At 53.1% G+C, this 27,510-nt stretch overlaps 2 protein-coding genes across 2 annotated transcripts; one reads left to right on the top strand and one right to left on the bottom strand.

Moving 5' to 3' along the window:
* Positions 1-1,361: 1,361 nt before the first annotated feature.
* LOC134432735 (flotillin-1-like) lies at positions 1,362-15,133 on the top strand. The gene is made up of 12 exons (XM_063181628.1): positions 1,362-1,575; positions 2,253-2,328; positions 2,415-2,505; positions 3,987-4,130; positions 5,638-5,757; positions 6,571-6,666; positions 7,641-7,793; positions 8,911-9,092; positions 9,723-9,768; positions 11,223-11,360; positions 12,929-13,084; positions 14,395-15,133. Exons 1-12 carry the CDS (start codon positions 1,533-1,535, stop codon positions 14,482-14,484), a joined length of 1,335 nt encoding a protein of 444 aa, XP_063037698.1. The 5' UTR covers positions 1,362-1,532; the 3' UTR covers positions 14,485-15,133.
* A 1,149-nt stretch (positions 15,134-16,282) lies between these two features.
* On the bottom strand, positions 16,283-27,506 carry LOC134432734 (tubulin beta chain). Its single transcript, XM_063181627.1, has 4 exons — positions 27,315-27,506; positions 23,045-23,153; positions 20,685-20,795; positions 16,283-19,014 (listed from the first exon to the last, which is right to left on the bottom strand). Exons 1-4 carry the CDS (start codon positions 27,369-27,371, stop codon positions 17,957-17,959), a joined length of 1,335 nt encoding a protein of 444 aa, XP_063037697.1. The 5' UTR covers positions 27,372-27,506; the 3' UTR covers positions 16,283-17,956.
* Between the last annotated feature and the right edge of the window lie 4 nt (positions 27,507-27,510).

Genomic DNA, 27,510 nt, shown 5'->3' with positions numbered 1-27,510 from the left:
ACCCTGAGATGACCATGACCATGGGATGACCGTGACTGTGACCATGAGCATGACACAACCACAACCCTGACCATGAGATGATTTGGACCAAGAGATGACCGTGGGTTGGCCATGGCACAACTGTGGCCTTGAGGTGACCCTGATGTGATCGTGGCCATGAAGTGACAATGACATGATCATGAGATGACCATTACAGTGAGATACCCTGAGCATAAGATGATGGTGATCAGCAAATGAGCATGACCATGTGATGGCCATGACTGTGTTCATGAGATAACCACAACCATGACCCAACCATAGCCCAGAGATGACCATGATAATATTGTGGCAAATGAGTTGAACGTGAGATGATCATAAAATGACCATGACAATGCAATGATCATGACCGTGACCATGACACAACCATGATCATTATGGTCATTACAAAGAGATGACCATGAGCATGTGATTATTCTGACCAAGAGATGACCAAGAGATGATCACAAGACACCATGGCCATGTGTGATCATGAGGTGACTGTGAGCTTACCATTACAGTGAGATAACCATGAGCTTAAGATGATGGTCATCAGGAAATGATCATCATCCTGAGGTGGACATGAGATGACCGTGACCATGAGATGATTGCGACCAAGACATGACCACAATGCAACCATGGCTGTGTGGTCACCGTCATCAAGGCCATGAGATCACCGTGACTCTGATCATAATGCAACCACAACCATGCAATGATCATGACAAGATTCTGACCATGAGTTGACCAAGAGATAACCATGACCATGACACAACCACAGATGTAAGATGACCATGATGTGATTGTGGCTATGAGCTGACCATGAGGTAACAATGAGATGACCATGACCATGACTCTGAGATGACCATGACATGACTGTGAGCATGTGATAGCTGAAACCAACAGATGACCATGACATGACCATGACCCTAATGTGATCCTGACCATGAGATGACCATGAGCATGAGATGATGGTGATCAGGAGATGACCATCGCCATGATATGACTGTCACCTTGAGATGATTCTGACCATAACACAACCATGGCTGTGAGATGACTGTAATACGATTATGGCCATGAGTTGACCCTGGGATGACCATGAGATGAACATGTGCTGACCACGACCCGGCCATGGTCTGGAGCTCCCCAGACCCCATCACTGCCCTCAGCTCCAGGTTCATCCCGAGCTGAAATTTTTCATTTCCCATAGATAGTACTAAAATCTGAGCACGGCGCAGCCAATGGAACGCCGAGAAATCAGGGACGTCACAGGTTGCCAGGCAGAACAGATTTCCCCTTCCCGCCCTTGGCGCGGCAGCCAATGGGAGGCTGCGTGTTGGGTGACGTCACCGCGCTAATGCGGAAGTGGCGAGCGCGGGGGGTGCCGGGATCAGGGCGGCTGTCGCGGATCGCGATCGGCTCCGATCGATCCCGATTGATCCCGATTGATCCCCATCGATCCTGATTGATCCCCATCGATCCTGATTGATCCCCATCGATCCCCGGCCCTCCCCGCCGCGATGTTCTTCACCTGCGGCCCCAACGAGGCCATGGTGGTGTCGGGTGAGTTCGGGGGGCCCGGGGGCTCCTGGGGTCCCTCAGAACTCCCGGGAACCCCCAAATCCCCTCAGAATTTCCCGGGAACCCTCAGAATTAGCCAAAAACTGCCGAGAAAACCCAGAATCCCCCCAAAATTTCCGTGGACCTCCAAAATTGGTGCAAAACTCCCGGGAACCCCCCGAATTCCCCCCAAAACTCTTCCAGGACCCCCGCCCTTCAATCTCCTGGGAACCGCCGGAATTCCCCAAAACCTCCCGGGAACCCCCAGAATCTCTCCCCTCGAAATCTCCTGGGAACCTGCAAAATCCCCCCAAAACTCTCAAAAGTACCTCCAGAATTATCCCCAAAACTCCTGGGAACCCGCCCCAGACCCCCCAAACCCACCCTGGGACTCCTTGGACCCCTCCCAACTCCCCCAAACCCCTCCCTGAGGGTCCCCCCCATCCAGTTCGCCCCCAAGGACTCCTGGCAACCCCTCCCAAATTATCCCCCAATTTTGTCCCCCAAATTCCCCCCTTCAAAACCTCTGGGGTCCCCCCTGACCCACCCAGCCACCCCCAAACTCCTCCTGGGACCCCCCCCCAACCCCTCCCGGGGATTCCCGGGGGTGTCCCTGTGTCCCCCCGGGTTTTGGGGTCCCTCCGGGGTTTCAGGATCCCCCAGCTCTCGGTGCCCCCCAGGTTTCTGCCGCAGCCCCCCGGTGATGGTGGCCGGGGGCCGGGTGTTGGTGATCCCGTGCCTGCAGAAGATCCAGCGGTGAGGAGGGGCCCGGGGGGGTTTTTTGGGGCTCGAGGGGGGGCTGGGATCCTCAGAGATTTGGGGTGACCTCCCTGCCCCCCCAGGATCTCCCTGAACACGCTGACGCTGCCCGTGCGCAGTGAGAAGGTTTACACCCGCCACGGGGTGCCCATCTCCGTCACCGGCATCGCACAGGTACCCCCGGAACACCCCACTAAACATCCCAAAAATACCCCAAAACACACCAAGAATCGCTGCAAACATCCTCTCCTGGATCCTCAAAAATCCCCCATCAGAACTGCCAAAAATCCCCCAAAAATCTCCCAAAATCCCCTCCTGGGCCCTCAAAACAGCCCAAAAATACCCCCAGAATTGCTTCCTGTGCTCCCAAAAATCCCTTCCTGGACTGCCAAAATACCCTAAAAATCCTCTAAAAATCCCCTCCTTGGTCCCTGAAAATCCCCCCTCTGAATCCCCAAAAATCCCCTCCTGGACCCCGAAAACCCCGTAAGAAATCTATCAAAACCCTAAAAATCCCCCCCTGGACAACCCAAAATATATTCAGAACCACGAAAATCCCCACTGGGATCCCCAAAGTGCCCCTCGGTACCCCCAACCCTCCCCGGACCCCAACACCCCACTGGGACCCCAAAACCCCCATTCAGAACTTCCTCAAAATCCCCTTAGGATTCCCCAAAATTCCCCTGGGACCCCCCCCAAATCCCCCCAGAAACCCCAAATATCCCACGCGGATGCCCCTAAAACCGCACTCTGTACCCCCGAAATCTCCTTGGAACCTCCCAAAAATGCTCCGGGACCCCCAAATTGCCCCCGGGACCCCCCAAAATCTCCCCCGGGGCTCCCCTGTCCGAACCAACCTGGGTGGCGTTGCCCTTTTAAGTGAGGTTGTAGTGGGGCCTACCTAAGCGCGTCCTTAAAGCGGCGATGATAGCGGGAGCGCAAAACAACGCGGGGGAGGGGAGGAGCCCTATAAAGGGGGTTTGGAGTGGTGGGGCCCATGGGAAGCATTTGTAGGGGTTAAAAACACTCCTAGAAAAGGCATTTAGGGATAGGGAATCCCCTAAAAGGAGCTCGAAGTTTCGGGGATCGCTAAACCCCTGGAATGGGAGGGGGAATCGTCCTTAAAAGAGGCGTGGATTGGTGGGGACCCAAAAATTCCTTAAGAGGAGGAAGAACTCTTTAAAAATCCTTTTAAAACCCTTTAAAAAACCCATTAAAAACTTTAAAAAAATGTTTAAATTCCCTTTAAACCCCCTATAAAAACGTTATAAACCAAAAAAGGTTTGTGATGGGGCAGCCTCCCTAAACCCTTCTTATAGGGGCCAAGGTCCAATTCTTGAGAGGCTTGCGGTGGTAGGGACTCCGAAATCCCACTGGAGGGTCTTGACCTCCCTTAAAAGAAGTTTTTGTTGGTGGGGACCCCTTTAAGAGGGGTAAGACCTCCCAGAAACGGGCTGGGGGTCGTGGAGACCCCAAACCCCTTCCAAGAGGATGAGACTTCATAAAAGGGCACTGTCCTGGTGGTCCCCACCCTGTCAAGCAAGCAGCCTCTTGAAAGGACAATGCCACACCTACTCCTTAAAGGGGCCACACCAATTTTGGGGGGTCCTAGGGATGGCTGGGGGGGTCCCCAGATGATGCCAGCCCTCCCACAGGTGAAGATCCAGGGGCAGAACAAGGAGATGCTCGCAGCCGCCTGCCAGATGTTCCTGGGCAAGTCAGAGAGTGAGATCGGCCAGATCGCCCTGGAGACGCTGGAGGGTCACCAACGTGCCATCATGGCCCACATGACCGTGGAGGTGGGGCTGGGGGGAGGCACGCCCTCTTTGGGGAACCCATGCCCCTCCCAAGACAGACTCACCCACTTTAAGAAATCCCAGATCTATTTGGAAAGTCCATTGGCCCAAAAGTTATGCCCCTGAGGTGTCCACACCCACCTGGATGGACACACCCCCTCAGGGGCTGGTTCCCCCACCCTTGGAGTGGGATGTGACCCTTTAGGAGACCCTGCCCCCATTTGACCCATAAGCTCCACCCCTTGAAAAGCCTCATCCCTGGAGGAGTCGACAGCACTGGTGAAGCCACACCCACAATATTCCACCCTTTTGCCAAAGCCCTGCCCACCAACACGAGACCATCTTTCCCTGGCCCCACCCCCTTTAAAGTTATGCCCACTGTGCCCTGCCCCTGCCATAAGCCCTGACCCCACCCAGTATTAGTCCCACCCCAGCTCAAAACCACACCCACCAACTCCACCCCATGACTCAAGCCATGCCCCCTGGGTCATGCCACACCCCTGACCTAATCCTGACCCCACCCCTCAATGTTAGGCCATGCCCACCCAGCTTCACCCAGTATTAATCCCACACATGGCCCCACCCCTTAAGCCACAACCACCTAGCACCACCCCCTTGCTCAAGCCATGCCCATTTTGGGTCAAGCCACACCCCCTAAGCTAAGCCACTCCTCTGACTCCTTCCTCGGGTCAAGCCACACCCACCTGGTCACACCCCTTGTTCAAGCCACGCCCCTTGTGGCTCATTCCAAGCCCCCTAAGCCTCAAGCCACACCCCCAAAACCAAGCCATGCCCACTTGGCTCCACCTCTTGGTTCAAGCCACACCCCTTGATTCAAGCCATGCCCATTTTGATCAAGCCACATCCCTCGATCAAGCCACATCCACCTGGTTCCATATCTCTGTACAAACCATGCTCCCAAACAAAGCCACACTTATCTGGCTCCTCCCATTTTCTAAAGCCACGTCCAATTGGCTCAAACCACACCTCACCTTAAGCCTGACCTCTTTCTGCTTAAGGCACACCCACAGAACCAAGCCACGCCCCTGAGATCAAAGCCACACCCCCAGCATAGCACATTGCCTGCCTGGCACATCCCATTGTCTCAAGCCACACCCCCTGGATAAACTACGCTCACCAATCCTGTGCATTTTCTCTGCTAAGGCCCACCCCAATAAGCCTGACCCAATTTAAACTCCACCCCCTTCTGCCCCACCCTGCTAAGCCCTGCCCCACTAAGTCCCAACCCTGCCCCACAATGTCCCACCCTCTTTGAGCCCCACTCTGCTAAGCCCCACCTACTTGAGCCCCACTCCTATAAACCCCGCCCCTTTGAGCCCGACTCTGCTGAGCTGTGCCTAATTTGAGCCCCACCCTACGAAGCCTTGTCCCTTTTAGCCCCACCCCAATGAGCCCTGCCCAGCTTAAACCCCACTCTCAGGCCCTGCCCAGCCAAGCCCCACCCCCATTTGAGCCCCGCCCCGCTAAGCCCCGCCCCGGCCCCGCCCAGGAGATCTACAAGGACCGGCAGAAGTTCTCGGATCAGGTTTTCCGCGTGGCCTCGTCAGATCTGGTGAACATGGGCATTTCTGTGGTCAGCTACACCCTCAAGGACGTGCACGATGAGCAGGTGATGCACCTGGGCATGGCTGGGGACAGCTGGGGACACACCTGGGCACAGCTGGGCATGGCTGGGGATACCTGGGGACACACCTGGGGACAGCTGGGGACAGCCAAGATACACCTTGAATACACCTGGAGACATCGGGGGACAGCTGGCACATACCTGGGACAGACCTGGGGGGCAGCTGGAGATACCTGGGCACACCTGGGACACACTTGGGACACAACCAAGACACTCAGGACATACTTGGGACACACTTGGAGATGCCCAGACACAAGATGGGGACACCTGGGACACACCTGGGCACAGCTGGGACTCCTGGGGATGCCTGAGACACACCTGGGATTTGTCTGGGGGGATGGGGTGACACAGGTGTGACAAAAGTCTGACACAAGTGACAGAAGTGGCATGGGTGTATCAGGGAGGTGACACAGGTGTGACAGGTGTGTCCCCATGCAGGATTACTTGCGCTCCTTTGGGAAGGGCTGGGTGGCGCAGGTCCAGGAGTGACACAGGTGGGACTCAAGTGTGACAGGGAAGAGACAGAGGTGTGACACAGGTGTGATGCAGCTGACAGGGAGGATGACACAGGTGTGACAGGTGTGTCCCCACGCAGGATTACCTGTGCTCCTTCGGGAAGGGCTGCACAGCGCAGGTCCAGGGGTGACACAGGTGTGACGGGGGGTGACACAGGTGTGACAGGTGTGTCCCCACGCAGGATTACCTGTGCTCCTTCGGGAAGGGATGCACAGCGCAGGTCCAGGGGTGACACAGGTGTGACGGGGGTGACACAGGTGTGACAGGTGTGTCCCCACGCAGGATTACCTGCGCTCCCTCGGGAAGGGCCGCACGGCGCAGGTGCAGCGCGACGCCCGCGTGGGAGAGGCTGAGGCCAAACGCGATGCTGGGATCCGCGTGAGTGACACCAGGGACACCTGGGGACATTGGGGAGACACCTGGGGGCAGCTGGGTTACCTTCCTGTCAGTCACCCCCCAGTATCCCCAGTACTCCCAGTGCTCTCCCTGTGGCCCCCAGTTCATCCCAGTGCTCCCAGTACCCCTGATAGCCCAAGTACCCCAATCCCCAGTGTCCTCCCAATGCTCCAGTGCCTTTCCAGTGCCCTCCCAGTGCCCTTCATGTTCCATTCCAGTCTGTCCCAGTCCCTCCCAGTGCCCCCAGTACCCCCTTCCCCAAACTGCCTCAGTACCCCCAGTGTTCCCAGTACTCTCCCAGTACCCCACTAATCCCACTCCAGCACCTCCCAGTTCTTGTCCAGCTCTTCCCAGTATCCTCAGTACCCCAGTCTCTCCCAGTGCTCCCAGTCTTTCTAGTCCCATTCCAGTTCCTCCCAGTCTTTTCCAGTACCCCCATTCTCCAAACTGCCCTAACACCCCCTGTGCACCCAGTGTTCCCAGTACCCCATTCCCCAGTCCTTCCCAGTCCCATCCCTGTGCACTCCCAGCCCCTTCCATCCCCTTCCAGTCCATCCCAGTTCCCTCCCAGTCCCACCCAGTCCATCTCAGTCCCTCCCAGTTCCCAGTTCCCTCACAGCCCCTTCCAGTTTCCTCCCAGTCCATCCCAGTCCCTTCCAGTTCCCTCCCAGTCCATCCTAATCCCTCCCAGTCTTTTCTAATTCCCTTCCAGTCCCATTTCAGTCCATCCTAGTTCCTCCCAGTTCACTCCCAGTCCCTTCCAATTCCCTCCCAGCCCCTCCCAGTCCCTCCCAGTCTCTCCTAGTCCATCCCAGTCCCATCCTAGCCCATTCCAGTTCACTCCCAGTCCATCCCAGTCCATCCCAGTCCCTCCCAGTTCCATCCCACTCCCATCCTAGCCCATTCGAGTCCCACCCAGTCCCTCCCAGTCCTTCCCAGTGCCGCTGTCCCTGCAGGAGGCGCGAGCGCGGCAGGAGCAGGTGTCAGCGCAGCTGCTGAGCGAGGAGGCCACGGCGCGAGCCCAGCGCGACTTCCAGGTGGCCCAGGCTGAGTGCGATGGAGCCGTCAGCGCCCGCAGGGCCACGGCTGAGCTGGCCTTCCAGCTGCAGGTGAGGACACACCTGGACACGGGACACAGCTGGGGCAGGGAACAAACACAGCTGGGACAGGTAACACTTGGGAGTGTCACAGGGCCATGGCCTCTCTGGTGTTTCAGTTACAGGTAACTCACACATCTGGAGATAGGTAACAAACACCTTGTGGGGGGGGGGGGGATGGGGGCTGGGAGCTCACCTGGAGCACCTGGAACACTCCAGAACACCTGGAACCTCCACATCCTGGGGTTACCTCCCAAATTTGGGTCTCTTGGGCCACCTGAGGACACCCCCAGGCTGCCTGAGCTCCCCCTAGAGATACCTGCCCACCCCGCCTGGTGTCATCTGTCCCCCTTGTCCTTCCCTGATGGATTTGTGACCTGTCCCCCATACCCGTGTCTGCTGTGCCCCCATCCCTGGGTCCCTGTGTCACCTGTCCCCCATGTCTCTCCCTTGATGGGTTTGTGAGCTGTCCCTGTGTCCCTTGTCCTCGTGCCCCTTCCCTAACGGATTTGTGTCCTGTCCCTATGTCCCTGTATCACTGGTTCCTGTGTCCCTCTCTGGATGGGTTTGTGACCTGTCCCTGTGTCCCTTGTGTCACCTGTCCCCCTGTCCCCGTGTTTTGCGGAGATAAACAAAACTCCACAAATTTGTGAAAGTTATAAAGCTGGTATGTTTATTACAGTGCCGAATGCATGTGGAGATTGCTCTCCTTAAAAGACATGTGTACCTCTGGGAACTCCAGGTCCTTTTTTATCCCCCTCTTAGATACATATGCATGCAATTTCAGACTAGGTTCATACATATTCATTTTTATGAATTTCGCGTGACATTTGCTGCTAGTTTTTCTTTATCAGAAAGAATTCCTAAGTCAGACTGCTCTCACAGCAGTCTCTGTCTCTCTTTATCACTCTCTGTCTACCCTCCTTATCTCTGTCCTTCACTGAAGCAGTTTCTCTGAGCCTAGGCTTTTGCAGTCAGGCTAAACAGCAATGTTTTCAAACTGCAGACCAACTCAAAGATGTACATTTCACCTAAATCAAAATGGATTTCTGCTCTGGAGAATTTCTACTCTGTCTCACCCATGTCCCTCCCCTGATGGATTTGTGTCCTGTCCCCATGTCCCCCACAGGCAGCGCGTTCCCAGCAGGCCATCGCGGCGCAGCGTGGGGAGGTGGCTCTGGTGGAGCGGGCGCAGCGGGTGCAGCTGCAGGAGCAGGAGGTCGGGCGGCGCCGCCAGGAGCTCGAGGCCACCGTGCGCAAACCGGCCGAGGCCGAGCGCTACCGGCTGGAGCGGCTGGCCGAGGCACAACGGTGAGACACCGCCCCTTTAAGGGTGACCACGCCTCTCTGGGGACGAGCCATGCCCTCCTGTGCTTGGGTGTGGTGGTGTTCTTGGGGGTTCCACCTTTTGCCCTTTTAAGAGAAGTGTTGCTCTTTTAAGAAGCAACACCCTCATTGTGGTGGGTCCCACCAGTTTGGGTCCAGTCATTGCCCCTTTAAGGAGGAGCCATCCCCTCACCCAGAGTAGACCCAGTGGCAGTTTAAGGTGTCCCATCCATTACCCTTTTAAGACAAGTATTGCCCCTTCAAGGAGAAGCCACACTTTCACAGTGGTGGGTCCCACCACCTTTGAAAAGCCGTGGCCCTTTTAAGTGAGCCGTCCCCCTTGAGAGAGAAGCCACGCCTCATCCCAGTCAGCCACCATCACAACTTGGTGGACCCCATCAGTCTGTAGCCATAACCCGTTTAAGATACACGTTGCCCCCTCTTGGTTGCTGTCACTGCCCTTTTAGGTCCCATTGCCCTTTTTAAGATAAGCCATGCCCCTTCAAACAAACCACACCCCACTGGTGGGCCCACTCATATTGCACCATTGCCCCTTTAAGAGCAGCATTGCTCCTTTGAGAGCAGTCCCGCCCCCTGACTTTGCGCCCCCTACAGGACACAGGTGCTGCTGCAGGCAGAGGCTGAGGCCGAGACCCTCAAGGTGAGTCTGGGGGTCCCAGGGGAATTTGGGGGGTCCCAGGTGAGGTTTGGGAGTCACAGGTGAGATTTAGGGGGTCCTGAGGGAATTTTGGTGGTCCCAGTTGGATTTTGTGGCCCCAAATCTGGGAATTTTTGGGTTCTCTGGGAAATTTTGGCTCTCCCAGAATTTCAGGGGGTCCTGATCTTGTTTTGGGGTTCTCAATCCCATTTTCAGGGGTCCTCCCCTCCTTTCCAGGGCCCCTATCCTGTTTTGGGGTTCTTAATCCCATTTCCCAGGTCCCCAATTCTGTTTCAGGTCCCCAATCCTGTTTCATGACTCTGATCCTGTGTTGGTATCCCTGATCCCATTTCCATTGTCCCCAATCCCGTTCCTGGGTCCCCGATCCTGTTTAAGGTCTCCAGTCCCGTTTTGGGTCCCTGATCCCCTGCTGGTGTCCCTGATCCCCTTTTGGGCCCTGATCCAATTCCTGGGTTCCTGATCCTGTTCCTGGGTCCCTGGCTCATTTTGAGTCTCTGATCTCATGTTGGGTTCCTGATCCCATTTAGGGTCCCCAATCCCATTTTGGTGTCCCCAGCCCTGTTTCATGTCCCCACAGGTGACGGACGCTGTCTGTGCCGTGGACTCTCATGCCCATGCCTGGGTTCCCAATCCCGTTTTGGGTTCCTAATCCCATTTCTGATGTCCCCATCCTCATGTCCATGTCTCCAATCCCATTTCCCATGTCCCCAGTCTCATTTCCCATGTCCCCAAACCCATTTTGGTGTCCCCAATCCCATGTTGTGTCCCTGATTCCGTTTTTGGGGGTTCTGTCCCCATTTCGTGTCCCCAGTCCTGTGTCCTTGTCCCAAATCCCATTTCCAATGTCCCCAATCCCATGTTGTGTCCCCGCAGGTGATGGGTGCTGCCCATGCCACAGCTGTGGCCTCTCACGTCCATGCCTGGGTTCCCAATCCTTTTTGGGTTCCCAATCCCCTTTCCCATGTCCCCAACCCCATGTTCATGTCCCCAACCCCATGTCCATGTCCCCAGTCCCATTTTGGTGTCTGCAATCGCATTTTGGTGTCCCCACAGGTGTCAGGTGCTGCGCGTGCCATGGCGTGGCCTCTCCTGCCCATTCCCATGTTCCCAATCCCATTTCCCATGATCCCAATCCCATTTCCAACGTCCCCAGTCCCATTTTGGTGTCCCCAATCCCATGTTGGTGTCCCTGCAGGTGACAGGCGATATCTGCGCCACGGCTGTTGTCTCTCATGCTCGTGTCTGGTTTCCCAATCCCATTTCCAATGTCCCCAATCCCATTTTGGTGCCTTAATCCTGTGTCGTGTCCCTGATCCCATTTTTGGGGGTTCTGTCCCCATTTCGTGTCCCCAGTCTCGTGTTGGTGTCCTCAATCCCATTTTCAATGTCCCCAATCCCGTTTTACATGTCCCCAATCCCATGTGGTGTCCCCACAGGTGACAGGCGCTGCCCGTGCCGCGGCCGTGGCCTCTCGTGCCCGCGCTGAGGCTGCGGCGGCTGCAGCCAAGGCCGAGGCCTTTGGGCAGTTCCAGGACGCGGCCGTGGTGGATCTGGTGCTGCAGAGGCTGCCCCAGGTGGGGACACTGGGGACAGCTGGGGATGTTTTGGGGATGTTCTGGGGATGTTACTTTAAAGACCCTTGGGGACCTTTCGTGGGGACATTTTGGGGATACTTGAGGGACATTCTCAGGATGTTTTGGGGACACTTTGAGGACTCTTGGGGACATTTTGCAAACACTTGGGGACACTTTGAGGGTGTTTTGGGGACACTGGGGACACTTTGGGAATGTTTTGGAGACACCTGGGGATCCCTGATTTTGGGATTTATTTTGGGGTTCCCCTATTTTAGGGTTGATTTTGGGGATTCCTGAACTGGGGACAGGAATTTAGGGATCCCAGGATTGTTCTGATTTTGGGGATCCCTGATTCTGGGGATCCCTGTTTTGGGATCCCTGATTTTGGGATCCCAGATTTGGGGCCAATTTCAGGGCTGATTTGGGGATCCCCATTTTGGGGCTGATTTCAGGATCCCTGATTTGGGGCTGACTTCAGTATCCCCAGTTTGGGCCTGATTTGGGGATGGCTGATTTTGGGGCTGATTTTGGTATCCTAGGTTTGGGGTGGATTTTGGGATCCCTGATTTGAGGCTGATTTTGGGATCCCTGATTTAGGGTTGATTTTGGGGCTGATTTTAGGATCCCAGGTTTGGGACTGATTTTGGGATCCTTGATTTGGGATCCCTGATTTTGGGATCCCTGACTTCAGAGTCCCAGATTTGGGACCTATTTCAGGGCTGATTTTGGGATCCCTGATTTTAGGTTCCCAGGTTTGGGGCTGATTTGGGCATCCCTGATTTGGGGGCTGATTTTTGGATCCCTGATTTTGGGATTCCTCATTTCAGGATCCCTGATTTGGGGCTGATATCAGGAACCCTGATTTGGGCCGGGACTGTTTTGGGGCTGATTTTGGGATCCCCGATTTCGGGATCCCCAATGTGGGACAAATTTCAGGGCTGATTTGGGGATCTCTGATTTGAGGATTCCTGATTTGGGTGCAATTTGGGGCTGATTTTAGGATCTCAGATTTGAGGGCAAATTTTGGGGCTGATCTGGAGATCCCTGATTTTGGGATCCCTGATTTGGGGCTGGTTTTGGGGCTGATTTTAGGATCTCAAATTTAGGGCTGATTTCAGGATCCTCAGTTTGGGGCTGATTTGGCTGCTCATTTGGGGATCCCTGACCTGGGGCTGACTTGGGGATCCTTGATTTGAGTTAATTTTGGGATCCCTGATGCGAGGCTGATTTGGGATCCCTGATTTGGGGCCAATTTGGGGGCTGATTTGAGGATCCCTCATTTTGGAATCCCAGATTTGGGGCTGATTTTGGGATTCCTGCTGTTGGGCTGATTTGAGGATCCCCAATTTGTGGCTGATTTTGGGATGCCCAATTTGGGGACAATTTTGGGGGTGATTTGGGGATCCTCAGTTTGGGGCTGATGTGGGGATCCCTGGTTGGGGGCTGATATTGGGGTTGATTTGGAGAATCCCTGACCTGGGGCTGATTTTGGGATCCCATTTGGAGCTGATTTTGGAGCTGATTTTGGGGCTGATTTTGGAGCTGATTTTGGGGTCCGTTTGGGGCAGGTAGCGGAGGCGGTGGCGCAGCCGCTGCTGGGGACGCGCCGGGTGACGCTCGTGGGCGGCTCCGGGGCCGTCGGGGTGGCCAAAATCCCCTCGGAAATCCTGGACTTGGTCACGCGGCTGCCGGGGGCCGTGGGGGCGCTGGCCAGGGGCTCCCAGGTGAGATGGGGGAATTCGGGGAATTTTGGGGTCCCAGAGAGGATTTGGGGGGTCCCAGGGTGAATTTGGGGGGTGCCAGGGGGGATTTGGGGAGTCCCAGGTGGGTATTTGGCAGATTTTGGGGGGTGCCAGGGGGGAATTTGGGCTCCCAGGTGAGCTTTAGGGGAATTAAGGGGATTTGGGGGTAGCAGGTGGATATTTGGGGGATTTTGGGGGGGTCCCAAGAGGGATTTGGGGGATTTTGGGGGGGTCCCAGGTGAGCTTTAGGGGTATTTGGGGTGTTTTGGGTTCCTGGGGGGGTTTTGGGGCTCCCCAGTGAGCTTTAGGGGAATTTGGGGAATTTTGGGGTACCAGGGAGGAATGGGTGGCCCCAGCTGGATATTTGGGGTCCCAGGTGAGCTTTAGGGGGATTTGGGGTCCATGGGGGGATTTTGGGGCTCCCAGGTGAACTCACAGGATTCAGGGGGTTTGGGGGTGAATTTGGGGGTCCCAGGTGGAGTTTGGAGCAGCCCAGGTGAATTTTGGGATGATTTTGGGGTGAATTTGGGGGATTTTGCATGGTCCTGGATGGGGTTTGGAGGTCCCAGGTAAGTCTGGGGAATCCTGGCAGGATTTTGGGGTCACAGGTGGATTTTAGGTGTCCCAGATGAGGTTTGAGGGGAATTTGGGGGATTTTGGGGGGTCCTGGAGAAATTTCAGTGGGGTCCCAGATGGATTTTAGGGTGAATTTGGGGAATTTTGGGTGGTCCTGCATGGGGTTTGGGGGTCCCAGGTGAATTTGGGGAATCCTGGAAGAAATCTGGGGGTCCCAGATGGAATTTGGGGTGAATTTGAGAGGTTTAGGGGGTCCTAGGAAGAAACCGGGGTCTCTAGTGGATTTTGGGGGGTCCCAGATGGATATTGGGGAATTTTGGGGGATCCTGGATGGGTGTAAGAAGTCCCAGATGGGGTTTGGGGAAGTCCCAGGTGAGATTTGGGGTGAATTTTGGGGTTCCCAGGTGGATTTTAGGTTGAATTTGGGGTATCTGGGAGCCCAGGGGGATTCTGGGGGGTCCCCGATGGATTTTGGAGGTCCCCCGTGAGTCTGGGGAACCCTGAGAGGATTTTGGGGTCCCAGGTGGAATTTTGGAGGTGCCAGGGGAGGTTTGGGGGTCCCATTTGGATTTTGGGGTGAATTTGGGGGAATTTTGCAGGGTCCTGGATGGGTTTGGGGGTCCCAAGTGATTTTTGAGGTGAATTTGGAGGAATTTTGGGGCCCCTGGGAGGAGGTGACACCCCCAGGTGCCCCCTGTCCCCCCTTGTCCCCTCAGGTGACCCCGACGGAGCCCGAGGGTGGCACCGGAGCCACTGAAACCTCTCAAAATTCCCCCAAAGTGTCCCTGAGTGCCACCCCCCAGTGACACCAATGTGTCCCCAAGTGCCACCACCCCCCCAGAGCCACTGGGACCCCGCTGTGTCCCCAAAGTGCCACCCAAGTGCCACCAGCCCCTGATGCCACTGCTTCCCAAAGTGCCACCGGTGGCTCCTGAGGCCACCAAGGTGCCACCGACCCCCAAGTCCCTTTGTCCCCAGAGTGCCACCATGCCTTGCATGTCCCCAAAGTGCCACTGCTGCAGTGTCAGCATGTCCCCAAATGTCATCATGTCCCCCAAGTGTCCCTGTGGTGCCACTGTCCCAACGTGCCACCTTGTCTCCTAGCTGTCCCAGAAGTGCCACCACCCTCCGGTGTCGCTTTGTCCCTTAAGTGCCATGCCCAAATGTCATCATGTCCTTGAAATGTCCCCAAGGTGCCCAAGGTGCCACCACCCCCTGTGGTGTCCCACAAGTGCCACCCCTGAATGTCAGCACGTTCTCTAAGTGTCCCCACAGTGCCACCACTACCCCTATGTCCTCTGTGTCCCCAGAGTGCCACCACTGCACTGTCACCCTGTCCCAAGTGTCCCCAAGGTGCCACCTTGTCCCTGAAGTGCTAGGTCACAGCAGTGCTAGGTCAATAGTGTCCCTATGGTGCCACCACCCTGTGTCCAGAAATTGCCAGTACCCCAAGTGTCACTATGTCAATAAAGTGTCCCCAAGGTGCCACCATAGCAGTGTTCCTGTGTCCTTTAAGTGCCACCACCCCTGCAGTGTCCCAAAGTGCCACTGTGTCCCCAAAGCGTCACTCAGGTACCACCATCCTCTTTCATCATGTCTCAAATGTGTCCCCAAGGTGCCACCACCTCCCAATGTCACCTTGTCTCCAAATGCCACCACCCCTTGCATATCCCTAGTGTCACCCTTTAACGCCATCATGTCCCCACGTCCCCAAAGTGCTGCCACCCCCCCATGTCCCCACTCCCTGTAAGTGTCCACCTTGTCCCTTGTCCCCAAGGTGTTCCCAAGTGCCACCACCCCTGGTGCCACCTGAATGTCCCCAACCAGTGACATTCTCATGCTGCCACCACTGACAAATGGACACCCTGTGGGCACTGTGGGGAGAGGAGGGGACAGGTGACATCGGGGACCCTCAAGTGACACAGGGACCTCTCAGAGACCCCAGCTGACAATGGGGACCCTGAACAGGGACGCAGGTGACATTGGGGACCTTCAGGTGGGGACATGGGACCTCCAAGGTGACAATGGGGACCCTAAAATGACCCCAGGAAATCCTAAAGTGACTCTGGGACTGTCCTGATGACCCCAAGGTGACATCGGGACCTCCAGGTGACAGAGGTGACAATGGGGACCCTCAGCTGAGGACATGGGGACACCCCAGTGACAGTGAGATCCTCAAGGTGACACAGGGACGCCCAAGTGACAGGGACACCCTCAAAGCGACACAAGGACCCCCAAGATGGACAGAGGGAACCCCAGGTGAGCCTGAAGTGACACTGGGACCCCCCAGGTGACTCCTAAGTGACCTCAGGACCTCCCATGTGACCCAGAGGTGACACCAAGACCCCTCCCAGTGACCCCAGGGGACTCCCAAAGTGACAATGAGACCTTCCAGGTGACAGTAGGTGACCCTGAAGTGACACAGGGACCTCCAGGAGAAACATGGGGACATGCAGGTGACGCCAAAGTGACAGTGAGACCCTCCATGTGACCCTAGGACCCTCAGATGACACTGGCGACCCTCGAGGTGACCCCACACCCCCCCAGGTGACCCCAAGACCTTGCAGGTGACACAGGAGGTGACACAGGAGGTGACACCCGTGGTGGCTTTTCCATCCCGAGTTTATTCCGGACCCGGGGGCGACTTTTCAATATGAAAAACAAAAGAAACGGGAAAAAAACAAAAACATCCAAAAATGGGAGAGAGCGACCGGACACCGGGAACGGCGACGGAATCAGGGAGAAACTGAGGGGAAATGGGAAAAATGGATAAAAATGGGAAAAACAAATAAAAATCGGGGAAAAACTGACAAAAATGAGGAAAAATGAATAAAAATTGAAGAAAAAATGAACAAAAATTGAGGGATATGAACCCAAAATGGAGAAAAATGGGTCAAAAACTGACTGAGCAAAAATAGGGAAAAATCAACAAAAAATTGGAAGAAAGGACCCCAAAGTTGGGAAAAAGGAATGAAATTGGGCTGAGAGTGAGTAAAAACAGGGGAAAAAAGAGCAAAAATTGGAAAAGTGGAAAAGAAGACTAAAAATTGAGCAAACTGACCAAAAACAAGGAAAATTGTTTGAAAATTATCAAGAATGTGGAGAGACTTAAATGAGAGGAGGGAAATGAACAAAAAAAAGAGGAAAAATGACAAAAAATATGGAAAAACATTCAACTTAGGAAAAATTACAAAAATATTGGGAAAGTGGAGCCAGAATGGGGCGGGGGAGGGGACAGGAGGCCGTGGTGGCAGCGGGGGAGGGGCGGAGGTGATGGTGATGATGATGAAGGTCAGCAACTCCTCCAGGATGAGGCTGAAGGTCAAGAGCTCTTGGAGGCTCTTCCATGATAAGCATGATGGTGGTCAAGGCCAAGTGACCAACCCTGATGAAGGTCAGCAACTCTTCCAGGATGAGAGTGAAGGTCAAAAACTCTTGGAGGCTCTTCCATGATGAAGGAGATTATGATGAAGGTCAAGGCCAACTGACTAGCCCCAATGAAGGCCAAGGATGATGAAGATCAAAGACTCTGCAAGGACCACAATGAAGGCCAGGAGCTCTTGGGGGCTCTGTGAGGAGGATACGAATTCTGGGGACTCTGTGAGGATGATGAAGGTTGGAGACTCCTTAACAATGATGAACCTTGTGGATCCTTCAACGATGATGGAAGTTGGAAGCTCTGACCATGATCAGGATTGGAGACTCTGCGATGATGATGAAGTCTGGAGGCTCTTCAAGAATGACCATGATGAAGGCTGGGGACTGTGAGGACAATGCTGAAGGCTGGGGACTCTTCAAAGATGATGATGATGAAGGTTGGGAACTCTTCAATGCTGATGAAAATTGGGAACTTTACAAGGATGAAGAGGACAGAAGTTGGGAGCTCTGACCATGATCAAGACTGGAGACTCTTCAAGGATGACAAAGACTAAGAACTCATTGATGATTATGACATTTGGGGACTCTTCATGATAACAATGATGAAGATTAGGAGCTCTTCAAAGATGGTGAAGCCTGGGGACCGTGAGGACAACGCTGAAGGCCGGGGACTCTTCCAGGATGACGATGATGAAGGTTGAAGACCATGAGGACAACGCTGAAGGTCGGGTGGGGACTCCGCTGCTGCCGCCGCCGATGGCCAAGGCCAACACTGACGATGATGAAGGACAATGACGATGACACCGAAGGCGCCGCCCACCGGTTGACGCCTCTCTGGGACAACACACCGGGAAAGGGAGGAGCAACACTGCCAAGGATTGGGACCTCTGGGGAAACCCCTCAGGCCTCTTCTTCGGCCTCCTCGCCGAAATCCTCCTCTTCCTCGGCCGTGGCGTCCTGGTACTGCTGGTACTCGGACACGAGGTCGTTCATGTTGCTCTCGGCCTCGGTGAACTCCATCTCGTCCATGCCCTCGCCCGTGTACCAGTGCAGGAAGGCCTTGCGCCGGAACATGGCCGTGAACTGCTCCGAGATGCGCTTGAAGAGCTCCTGGATGGCCGTGCTGTTGCCGATGAAGGTGACGGCCATCTTGAGGCCGCGCGGCGGGATGTCGCACACGGCCGTCTTCACGTTGTTGGGGATCCACTCCACGAAGTAGGAGCTGTTCTTGTTCTGCACGTTCAGCATCTGCTCGTCCACCTCCTTCATGGACATGCGCCCGCGGAAGACGGCGGCCACGGTGAGGTAGCGGCCGTGCCGCGGGTCGCAGGCGGCCATCATGTTCTTGGCGTCGAAGACCTGCTGGGTGAGCTCGGGCACGGTGAGGGCGCGGTACTGCTGGCTGCCCCGCGAGGTCAGCGGCGCGAAGCCGGGCATGAAGAAGTGCAGCCGCGGGAAGGGCACCATGTTGACGGCCAGCTTGCGCAGGTCGGCGTTGAGCTGGCCGGGGAAGCGCAGGCAGGTGGTGACGCCGCTCATGGTGGCCGACACCAGGTGGTTGAGGTCGCCGTAGGTGGGCGTGGTCAGCTTGAGGGTGCGGAAGCAGATGTCGTAGAGCGCCTCGTTGTCGATGCAGTAGGTCTCGTCCGTGTTCTCCACCAGCTGGTGCACGGACAGCGTGGCGTTGTAGGGCTCCACCACCGTGTCCGACACCTTGGGCGACGGCACCACGCTGAAGGTGTTCATGATGCGGTCGGGGTACTCCTCGCGGATCTTGGAGATGAGCAGCGTGCCCATGCCCGAGCCGGTGCCCCCGCCCAGCGAGTGGGTCAGCTGGAAGCCCTGCAGGCAGTCGCAGCTCTCGGCCTCCTTGCGCACCACGTCCAGCACCGAGTCCACCAGCTCGGCGCCCTCCGTGTAGTGACCCTTGGCCCAGTTGTTGCCAGCACCGCTTTGGCCTGGAAAAGGGGAGGAAGGGTTGGTTGAGGTCTTCAAACCACCTTGGAGAACCTTCAAACCACTTTTGAGAACCTTTACACCACCTCTGGAGACCTTTAAACCATCTTTAGGGACTTCAAGAACCTCAAAACCACCTTGGGGAGCCTCAAATCTCCTTTGAGGAACTTTGAACCAGCTTTGAGGATCTTTAGGACCCTCAAACCTGGAGACCCTCTGAGTACCTTTGGGGACCTTAGGTAGCTTCAAACCATCTTTAGGGACTCTCAACCCAACCTTGATGACCTTGACGACCCTTGAATCATCTTTGGGGATGACGAGCACATCCATTTCCATCTTGAGAATGTTCAAGTAACCTTGGGGACCTTCAAACCATCTCTGGGGACCTTTGAGACACCTCTGAGGACCCCTGATCCCCCCCAGCTCAGCCCCTCCCTGTGGTGACCCTTGGCCAGAGGCAGACAAGGACAAGTTGGGTTGTGGTCTTCAAGCTGATTTCAGGGACCCTCAAAACACCTTTGGGAACACTGAAGAATCTTTAATCACATTTGGAAACCTTCAGATTAATGCTGAAGACTTTGGGGACCCTCAAACCATTTTTGGGGGCTTTAAAGCATTTTTGAGAACCTCGGGCAACTCTTCACCACCTTGGGGACCTTCCTCCCACTCTTGGGGACCTCAAACACTTCTGTCCCCTCTTTGAGGACCTTCACATCATTCTTTAAGGGACCTCGATCCCACCTGTGGGGATCCTCAGGGACCTTCAACTCCACCCTTTGGGGATGTTCAGCCCCAACTTAGGGACCCTCAGGGACCTTGATCCTACCTGTGGGAACCTTAACCCCACTTTGGGGACCTTCATGTCACCCCTGGGGACACCTGAGGACCTCTGAACCCACCTTGGTGGGATACTTAGGGACCTTCATGTCACCCTTGGGACACCTGAAGACCTTGATTGATAACCTCTTTAGCGCCCTGCCATCCCTTGAGGCCACCCCCTGCTGTCCCAGATACATCCCAGATGTGTTCTCAGATGTGTTCCCACATGTCCCCAGCTGCCCCAAATATTGCTGCGTGTCCCCAAGTGTGTCCTGAAGTGAACCTGATGTCCCTTGAGAGTCCCCACGTGCTCCCCAAATACCCAGAGATATCCCTAGCGTCCCTCAGCAACCCCCAGGTGTGCCCAAGATGCCATCATGAGCCTTCAGGTGTCTGCAGATGTCCCCAAGACTCCCAGACATGTCCCAAAATGTCCTCAAGTGTGTCCCAGGTGTCTGCAGATGTCCTTGCCATGTGCCAAGAGTACCCAAATGTCTTGATCATCCCTAGGTGTCCCTGAGAAACTCCCAGGTGTGTCCCAGGTGTCCCCAAGATGTCCCCGAGTGCACCTGCTGGTATCTCCAGATGTCCCACAGGTGTCCTCAATGTCCCCAGGAACCTCCAGGTGGCCCAGGTGTGTCCCCAGATGGCTCAGGTGTGTACCTGATGTACTCAAGTATGCCACCAGGTGTACCCTAATGTCCCCAAGCATGTCCCAAATGTCCCCAGGTGTGCCCCTAGGTATGTTCCAGGTGTCCCTAAGTGTGTAATGTCCCCAGGAGTGCTCAAATGTCCCCAATCATGGCCAAGGTGTCCCAGATGTCCCCAGGTATATCCCAGGTGTGTCACTCACCAAAGACAAAGTTGTCAGGCCGGAAGATCTGCCCGAAGGGGCCGGAGCGCACGGAGTCCATCGTGCCGGGCTCCAGATCCACCAGGATGGCCCTGGGCACGTATTTACCCCCTGGGGACAGCAAAAATGTCACCAAAAATGCAGAGAATTCACCCCAAAACCACCAGCATGGCCGTAGGCAAAGGATTTACCCCCTGAGAAGTAACCAAACCCCAGAGAATTCAACCCAAAACCACCTGCATGACTGTAGGCAAGGATTTACTCCTTGGGGAGTGAGCAAATCCTAGAGAACTGAACATGAAACCACCCAGAATTAACCCGAAACCACCAGAATCACCCTATATACACCCAAATCACCCCATGAACACCTGGAATTACACCAAAACACCTGGAAATAGCCCAAAACAATCCAGTACTACTCAAAACCACCCCAAAACCCCCCAAACCACCAGGAAATACCCCAAAACCAACCCAAACCCACCCAGAATTATCTCAAAACCACCAAAATCACCCCAAACCCACCCAGAATTGTCCCCAAAATCCTCAGTTAGCCCAGAAATACAAAAAAATTGCTCCAGAAAATACCAAAATCACTGCTAAAATGTCCCAAACCACCCCATGTGAAAGCAAAACACCCAAAATAACCCCCAAACCACCCCCAAGTGTTCCAAATCACCCAAAACCACCTTACATGACACCAAAACTCAACCCAAAGAGCCAGAATCACTCCCAAACCACCCAGAATTACCCCATAAATAACTGGAATCACCTCAAAACCACCCCAAATCCACCTAAGTTCACCACCAAACACCCATAACCACACCCAAACAATCCCAAAATTGCCCAAAATCTCCTGGAATCAACTCCAAACCACCCAAATTCACCCCAAAGCCAGGAAAAATCACCCAAAAAATGGCTCTAAGTCCACCCAAAATGAACCCCAAAACCCCCCAAATTACTCCAAATTGTTTAAAATCATTCCCAAACCATCTAAAATCACCTCAAACCCACTTTGGAGCAAGTCTAAAATATTCAAAATCACCTAGAAGTATCCAAAAGTGCCCCAGAACACCCCAAAATGACCTAAAAATAACCCAGACCTCCCTAAGACTTAACCCTAAAGGACTTCCAAAACTCAAATTCACCCCAAATCCAGCCCTAATAACCTAAACCTCCCAAAATCACCTCAAAACCACCTCCAAAATCTCCCAAATTCAACCCCAAAACCAACAAATTAATTCCAAACCCTCTCAAAATTACCCCCAAATTATCCCGAACCAACGCCAAAATAACCCCAGCAGTGTCAAATTCACCCCAAATTCCCCAAAGCCACCCCAAAAACTCCCCCAGAGCAACCCAGGATGGGACATGGGGACAGGGAGGAGACAAATGACAATAGACAGGTGACACAGCCGCGGGGGGGGGGGGGGGGGGGGTGGGGGGATGACAAAGGGGACAGGGTGGCACACGGGTGACAAAGGACAGGTAACACTGGAGGGGTATCAGGGACAAGGTGACATGGTGGGGGGGTGACAATGGACAGGTGACACTGGAGGGATATCAAGGACAGGGTGACATGGTGGGGGGGGGGTGACAATGGACAGGTGACACTGGAGGTATGTTGGGCACAAGATGTGGGTCACAAAGAACGGTGACGGTGGGTGACAGAGGACAGGGTGACACTGGGAAGGGACAGGATGCACTGACACCAGGGGAGTCACAGGGTGACACAGGAGGTGGCAATGGACACCAGGGGATCCCCAGAATTGAAGGTGACAGGGGACAAAAAACACTGCGAGGTGACAATGGACAAGTGACACTGAGCAGTGATGGGACTGGGGGTGACACTGGGAGGTGACAGGACAAGGTGACCCCACTGGTGTGACAAAGAAGGGGACGGCACTCAGGGACACAAGAAATGAGATGACACAGGGCATGAAAAAGGACCAAGTGACACTGGGAGGTGACAGCAGGACAAAGATGACACTAAGAGAAAAGCATGGGGACACAGTGACATAGGGATGACAAAGTGGTAACACACAGAAAAGTGACATTGGGGGGGTGACAGTGGGGACACAGTGACACAGGAGGGTGACAAAGCAAGGAGTGGCAATGTGGGGGTGAGGAAGTGACACTGGAAGCGGCAAAGTGACAGCAGAGGAAAGTGACAAACAAAGAACGTGACACAGGAGAGTGACAGGGGTACAAGTGACACCAGGGAGATGACAAATGCCACCAAGTGCCACCCACACTGAGTGACACAAGACGCAATGGGGGGGGCGGGGGGAAGGGCAGAGGAGCCCCGGGGGGGGTGTGGCAGCTGTCCCCAAATGCCACCAGCTGTCCCCAGGTGTCCCCACCTGTGGCCTCGTTGTAGTAGACGCTGATGCGGTCCAGCTGCAGGTCGCTGTCCCCATGGTAGGTGCCCGTGGGGTCGATGCCGTGCTCGTCACTGATCACCTCCCAGAACTGTGGGGACAAGGGGACAGCTTGGGGACGGCTCAGGGACAGCCCAGGAGCAGGTGAGGGGCAAAACCCGGGAATTTTGGGGAAAAAACCTCAGGGATTATGGGAGGAAAAATGGGGATTTTAGAGAGAAGGGGGACTTGGGGGTTCAAAGAGGTGGGGCTGGTGGAGGAGTGAGTTCAGCTGGGCCACGCCCACTTTGTGACAAATGGAACCCAAGTTAGGAGAAAAATAAGGATTTGGAGAAGAAAAAAATTGTGATTTTAGGGGGAGAAATGGGGATATTAGGGTAGGAAATGGGGGTTTGGGGGTGTGGTCAGGGTTAAAAGGGGCAGGAGATAAAGAGGGGTATGGTCAGGTGGGCCCCGCCCACCCAGACTCAATTCTGGGGAAAAAATGAAAATGAAAAAAAAAAAAAAAAAATATCAGAATTTTAAGGTGAGAAATGGGAGTTGGGGGCTAAAAGTGGTTGAGCTTAAGGAGGGGTGAAGGCAGCTGGGCCACACTCACTTTGCTACACCGGGGACCCCATTTTGGGGGAGAAAATGGGGATTTGGAAGTAAAAAAATTCAGAAATTTTAAAAAAGGAAATCTGGATTTTAAGATACGAAATAGCAGTTGAGAAGTATCAAAAAATCTGGATTTTAAGGAAAAAAACCTGGGATTTAAAGGAAAATTGGTGGCATAGTCTGGAATAGAGGAGCAGAGCTTGTGGAGGAGAGGGGGGCCCACTTTGCTACACTCAGGATTTATTTTGGGTGCAAAAAAGGGGATGTTAGGATCTTATAGAAAGAATAGGATGTAAATCCAGCATCACCCACTGCCCCACGGCAGTGTTTTTGGAGAAAAAAAATGAAGTATTTAGGAATTTAAAGGAATTTGGGGTGTAGCCACGTGACAGGCAGGATCCACAAGACCTCCCCCACAGCCAGGACCTTTTTCTGGGGTGAAAAATGGGGAATTTGGGGGCTTTAAAAATAAATTTAGGGTGTGCTCAGGTCCTAAAAGGGTATGGCTACAACACACAGCCACTCCACGACCGTTTTTGAGGGTAAAAAGGCGATTTTTAGGATTTTTTTGGGGTTTGGAGGCGCGGGGAAGGGGAGCGGGCGGGGCTCTGTGAGGGAGGGGCGTGGCCAGGGCAGCGCGGTCCCGCTCCCCAGAAAGGGCGGGAACGGGAAAATGGCGGCAATTGTTCAAATTCAAACCAACCCCTCCAAAATCGGCTCCCTGCACCCCACGTCGGCTTTTTCATCACCCAAAATCAGGTTTTTTACACCCAAATTCGGCCCTGGGGGCTCCAAGTTTTGTATTTGAAGTTGAGATTCCACCAACGTGGGGGTTTGGGGTTAAAATGGGCCGGGGGGCGATGCAGCGTGAGGGGAAAATTAAGTGAAAAATATGATTTTGGGGTTAAAAATTAGAAATGAAGAAAAAAATGGGGATTTGGGGGCTTTGGAGAACAGAATGGCATTACAATATTTATTTGGGGTAAAAGCCTTTAATTTTGAGATTGTTAATTCAAAAAAACAGGTATAAAATGGTGATTTAAGATAAAAATGGCGGTTTGGTGATCATGAGGGGAAAACGTATTTAAAACCCCACAATTTTGGGTAATAGAAGAAAAAAGGGCTTAAAAATAATTTTGGAGTGAAACGGGGATTAAAACCCAGCAATGTAAGGTAAAAAAAACAGGCTTAAAAATGCTAATTTTGGAGATGAAGAAAGGAAGTGGATAAAATCTGGCGTTTTTAGGGGGTTGTGAGCAAAAATGGGTTAAAAAATAGGGATTTTGGGGCTGATGGGACAAATAGGCTAAAAAAGGGCAGTTTAGGGGAATGCAGGAAAGAAATACCTGCAAAAAAAGTTCATTTTGGAAAAAAATGGAGATTTTGGGCAAATGACAAAGAAAATGAGTTTAAAAAGTTCAAATTCGAATAAACAGCATTTCAGAGTAATAAACCCTGCATTTTGGGGCCTTGGGAAACACTGGATTAAAAATTATGATTTTTGAGAGAAAATGTGAGTTTGGTGCAGAATTAAGTGTTTAGTGACAGGAACATGGATTATAGGGAGAAAAGGATATCTAAAGGCAAAAAATGTGAATTTTGGGGTAAAAAAAAGGTGGATTTGGGGCTAAAACACAATTTTTGAAAGCAAATTTGACCTGGTAAATACCAGTATTTTCTGTACAGTAAAAAGCTATATTGGGCCTCAAAATCGCAATTTGGGTTCAAAACCTCTTTCCCAAAGCTAAAAAAAAATTTTAAAAATCGCTTTTTAGTGTTAAAAACTCCAATTTGAAACGTTTTGGAGAACAAAGATTTCGGTGTGGGGCAGGAAATGGAAATGTTAATTTCGGGGGCAGGAAATGCGGTCTGGAGACACAAAGAGAGGGGGTTGGGGCTGAAAAGGGCGATTTTGTGACAAAAAGTAACATTTAAAAAAGAAAAAAACTAAGAACTATTGGGTTAAAGGAGGCCGTTTTGTGGGTGAAGTGGATATTCAGAGGGAAAAAGGGATTTTTGAAGCAGTAAAAATGACATTTGTGTCTGAAAAATTGCAAATTCCGAGGCCCAAAACGCTTTTTTGGGCAAAAATCACCAGTTTGTGGGGAAAAAAAAAAAAAAAAGAGAAAAATTTAAATAAACCCCGTTAATTTTGGAGAAAAACGGTGATTTTGAGGCTAGAAAAAAGCGGATTTGGAAACACAAAGCTGCGATTCTTCCCCCGACCCTCCATTTTGGGGCTGGAAACCTCCATTTTGGGGCTGGGAGCTCCCTCCGAGCTGCAGAAAATCCCGATTTTAAGCCTAATTTCTACTTCTGGAAAATAAATCCAGTCCTTTTTCTCCTCCAGACTCCACGTTTTGGGGATAGACCCAAGATTTTGGACGGAAATGCTGTTTTGCAAAACAAAGATGCTGAGCTGGAGCTCCGAATCTCCATCTTGGGGCTGGGAAAAAAAATGTTTTGGGGCCAAAAAGCTGCATTTTACCAGCAAAAAAACCTTTCATTAATGAAAGAGACCCCTTAAATCCAAAACATTAACATTTTGAGAAATAAAATATACTTTTTTTAAAATTAAGTCATCCATATTTAAACGTAAGAAGGGCATTTCAATTTAAAAAGCTGATTCAAATTAAAAAACCCATCAATTTTGGAGATTAATATTGCAATTTAAAGACCTTAAATTTACATTTAAGGAATAAAAAAAACCTGCTTTTGTCATAAAATCCTGCAGTCTGAAAGCTTAAAAATCCTGATTTTACAGATAGAACACTCTCATTTTGGAAAAAAATTAGTAACACACCTCTTATTTAGGGAATAAAATATTTATTGTGGATATTAAGCCGCCTTTTTTTGGGGGGGGGGAAATCCTCCCATTTTCGGGTCTGACCCCTCCGGGCGTCACGCCCCGTTTGGGGGTAAAAAAATCTTAATTTTGTGGCACAAAATCCATATTTTTGATTTTAAATTAGACGGTTTTGCAGTGAAAATAAATTATTTTAGGGGCGAAAATACCTAGTTATGGGGTGAAAACAACCGATTTCAGACTGAAAAAGCAGCATTTAATGTATGGTAATATAAAAACGAAACAAATCACGTTTTAAATTTAATTATAAATATATTATTGTAAAAAAACTCATTTTGAGGTTAAATCCTTTAATTTCGGGGCTCCTCGCCGCCATTTTGGCGCCTTCCCCGCCCATCCTCAGCCAGACGCCCCTGCCCAGATTACGGGCAAAAAGCGCCATTCGCGGCCAAATCTTTGAAACAGGAACTTAATCTAAGATAAAATAGTAATATTTTTCTTTAAACACCCCCCAAAAAGGCGATTTTGGAGGCGAATTCGCCGCGGTTCGGGGCCGCCGCCCTCAGCCGCCATTTTGCGGCCGCGTGCCGGGGGGGGGGTGTGGGGGGGGCGTTCAGCCACCGAAAATCCTCATTTAGTGACAGAACCTCCCGATTTTAACCCCAAACCCGCCCCATTCAGCAAATCCCCCTTCCCTCCCAGCCGCTTCTGTGGGGGTAAAACGCCGATTTTGGGCTAAAATCGCCCTGGTTTGGGTCACCCTTTGTCTTGGCGCGCGGGGGATGGGGGGGCTCTTAAAGGGGCAACGCCGCCGCGGCGGGGGATGAAGGCGGGGCCCGCCGCGCTCACCTTGGCGCCGATCTGGTTGCCGCATTGGCCCGCCTGGATGTGGACGATCTCCCTCATGGCGGCGGTGGAGTCTGGCGGGGGGGCTCGGGCCCACCCGGACGGCGCGGAGGCGCTGGGAAAACTGAATAAAAAAACGTAAAGAGGCGGCGCGGCCCCTTTAAGCGCGGAGCGAAGGCCCGAGCGCGACGGCGGTGAA

The sequence above is a fragment of the Melospiza melodia genome (assembly GCF_035770615.1).
Source record: "Melospiza melodia melodia isolate bMelMel2 chromosome 7 unlocalized genomic scaffold, bMelMel2.pri SUPER_7_unloc_1, whole genome shotgun sequence".
Taxonomy (NCBI): Eukaryota; Metazoa; Chordata; class Aves; order Passeriformes; family Passerellidae; genus Melospiza; species Melospiza melodia.
Note: the sequence above shows the minus strand (reverse complement) of the source record. Positions and strands in the feature narration are given on the sequence as shown.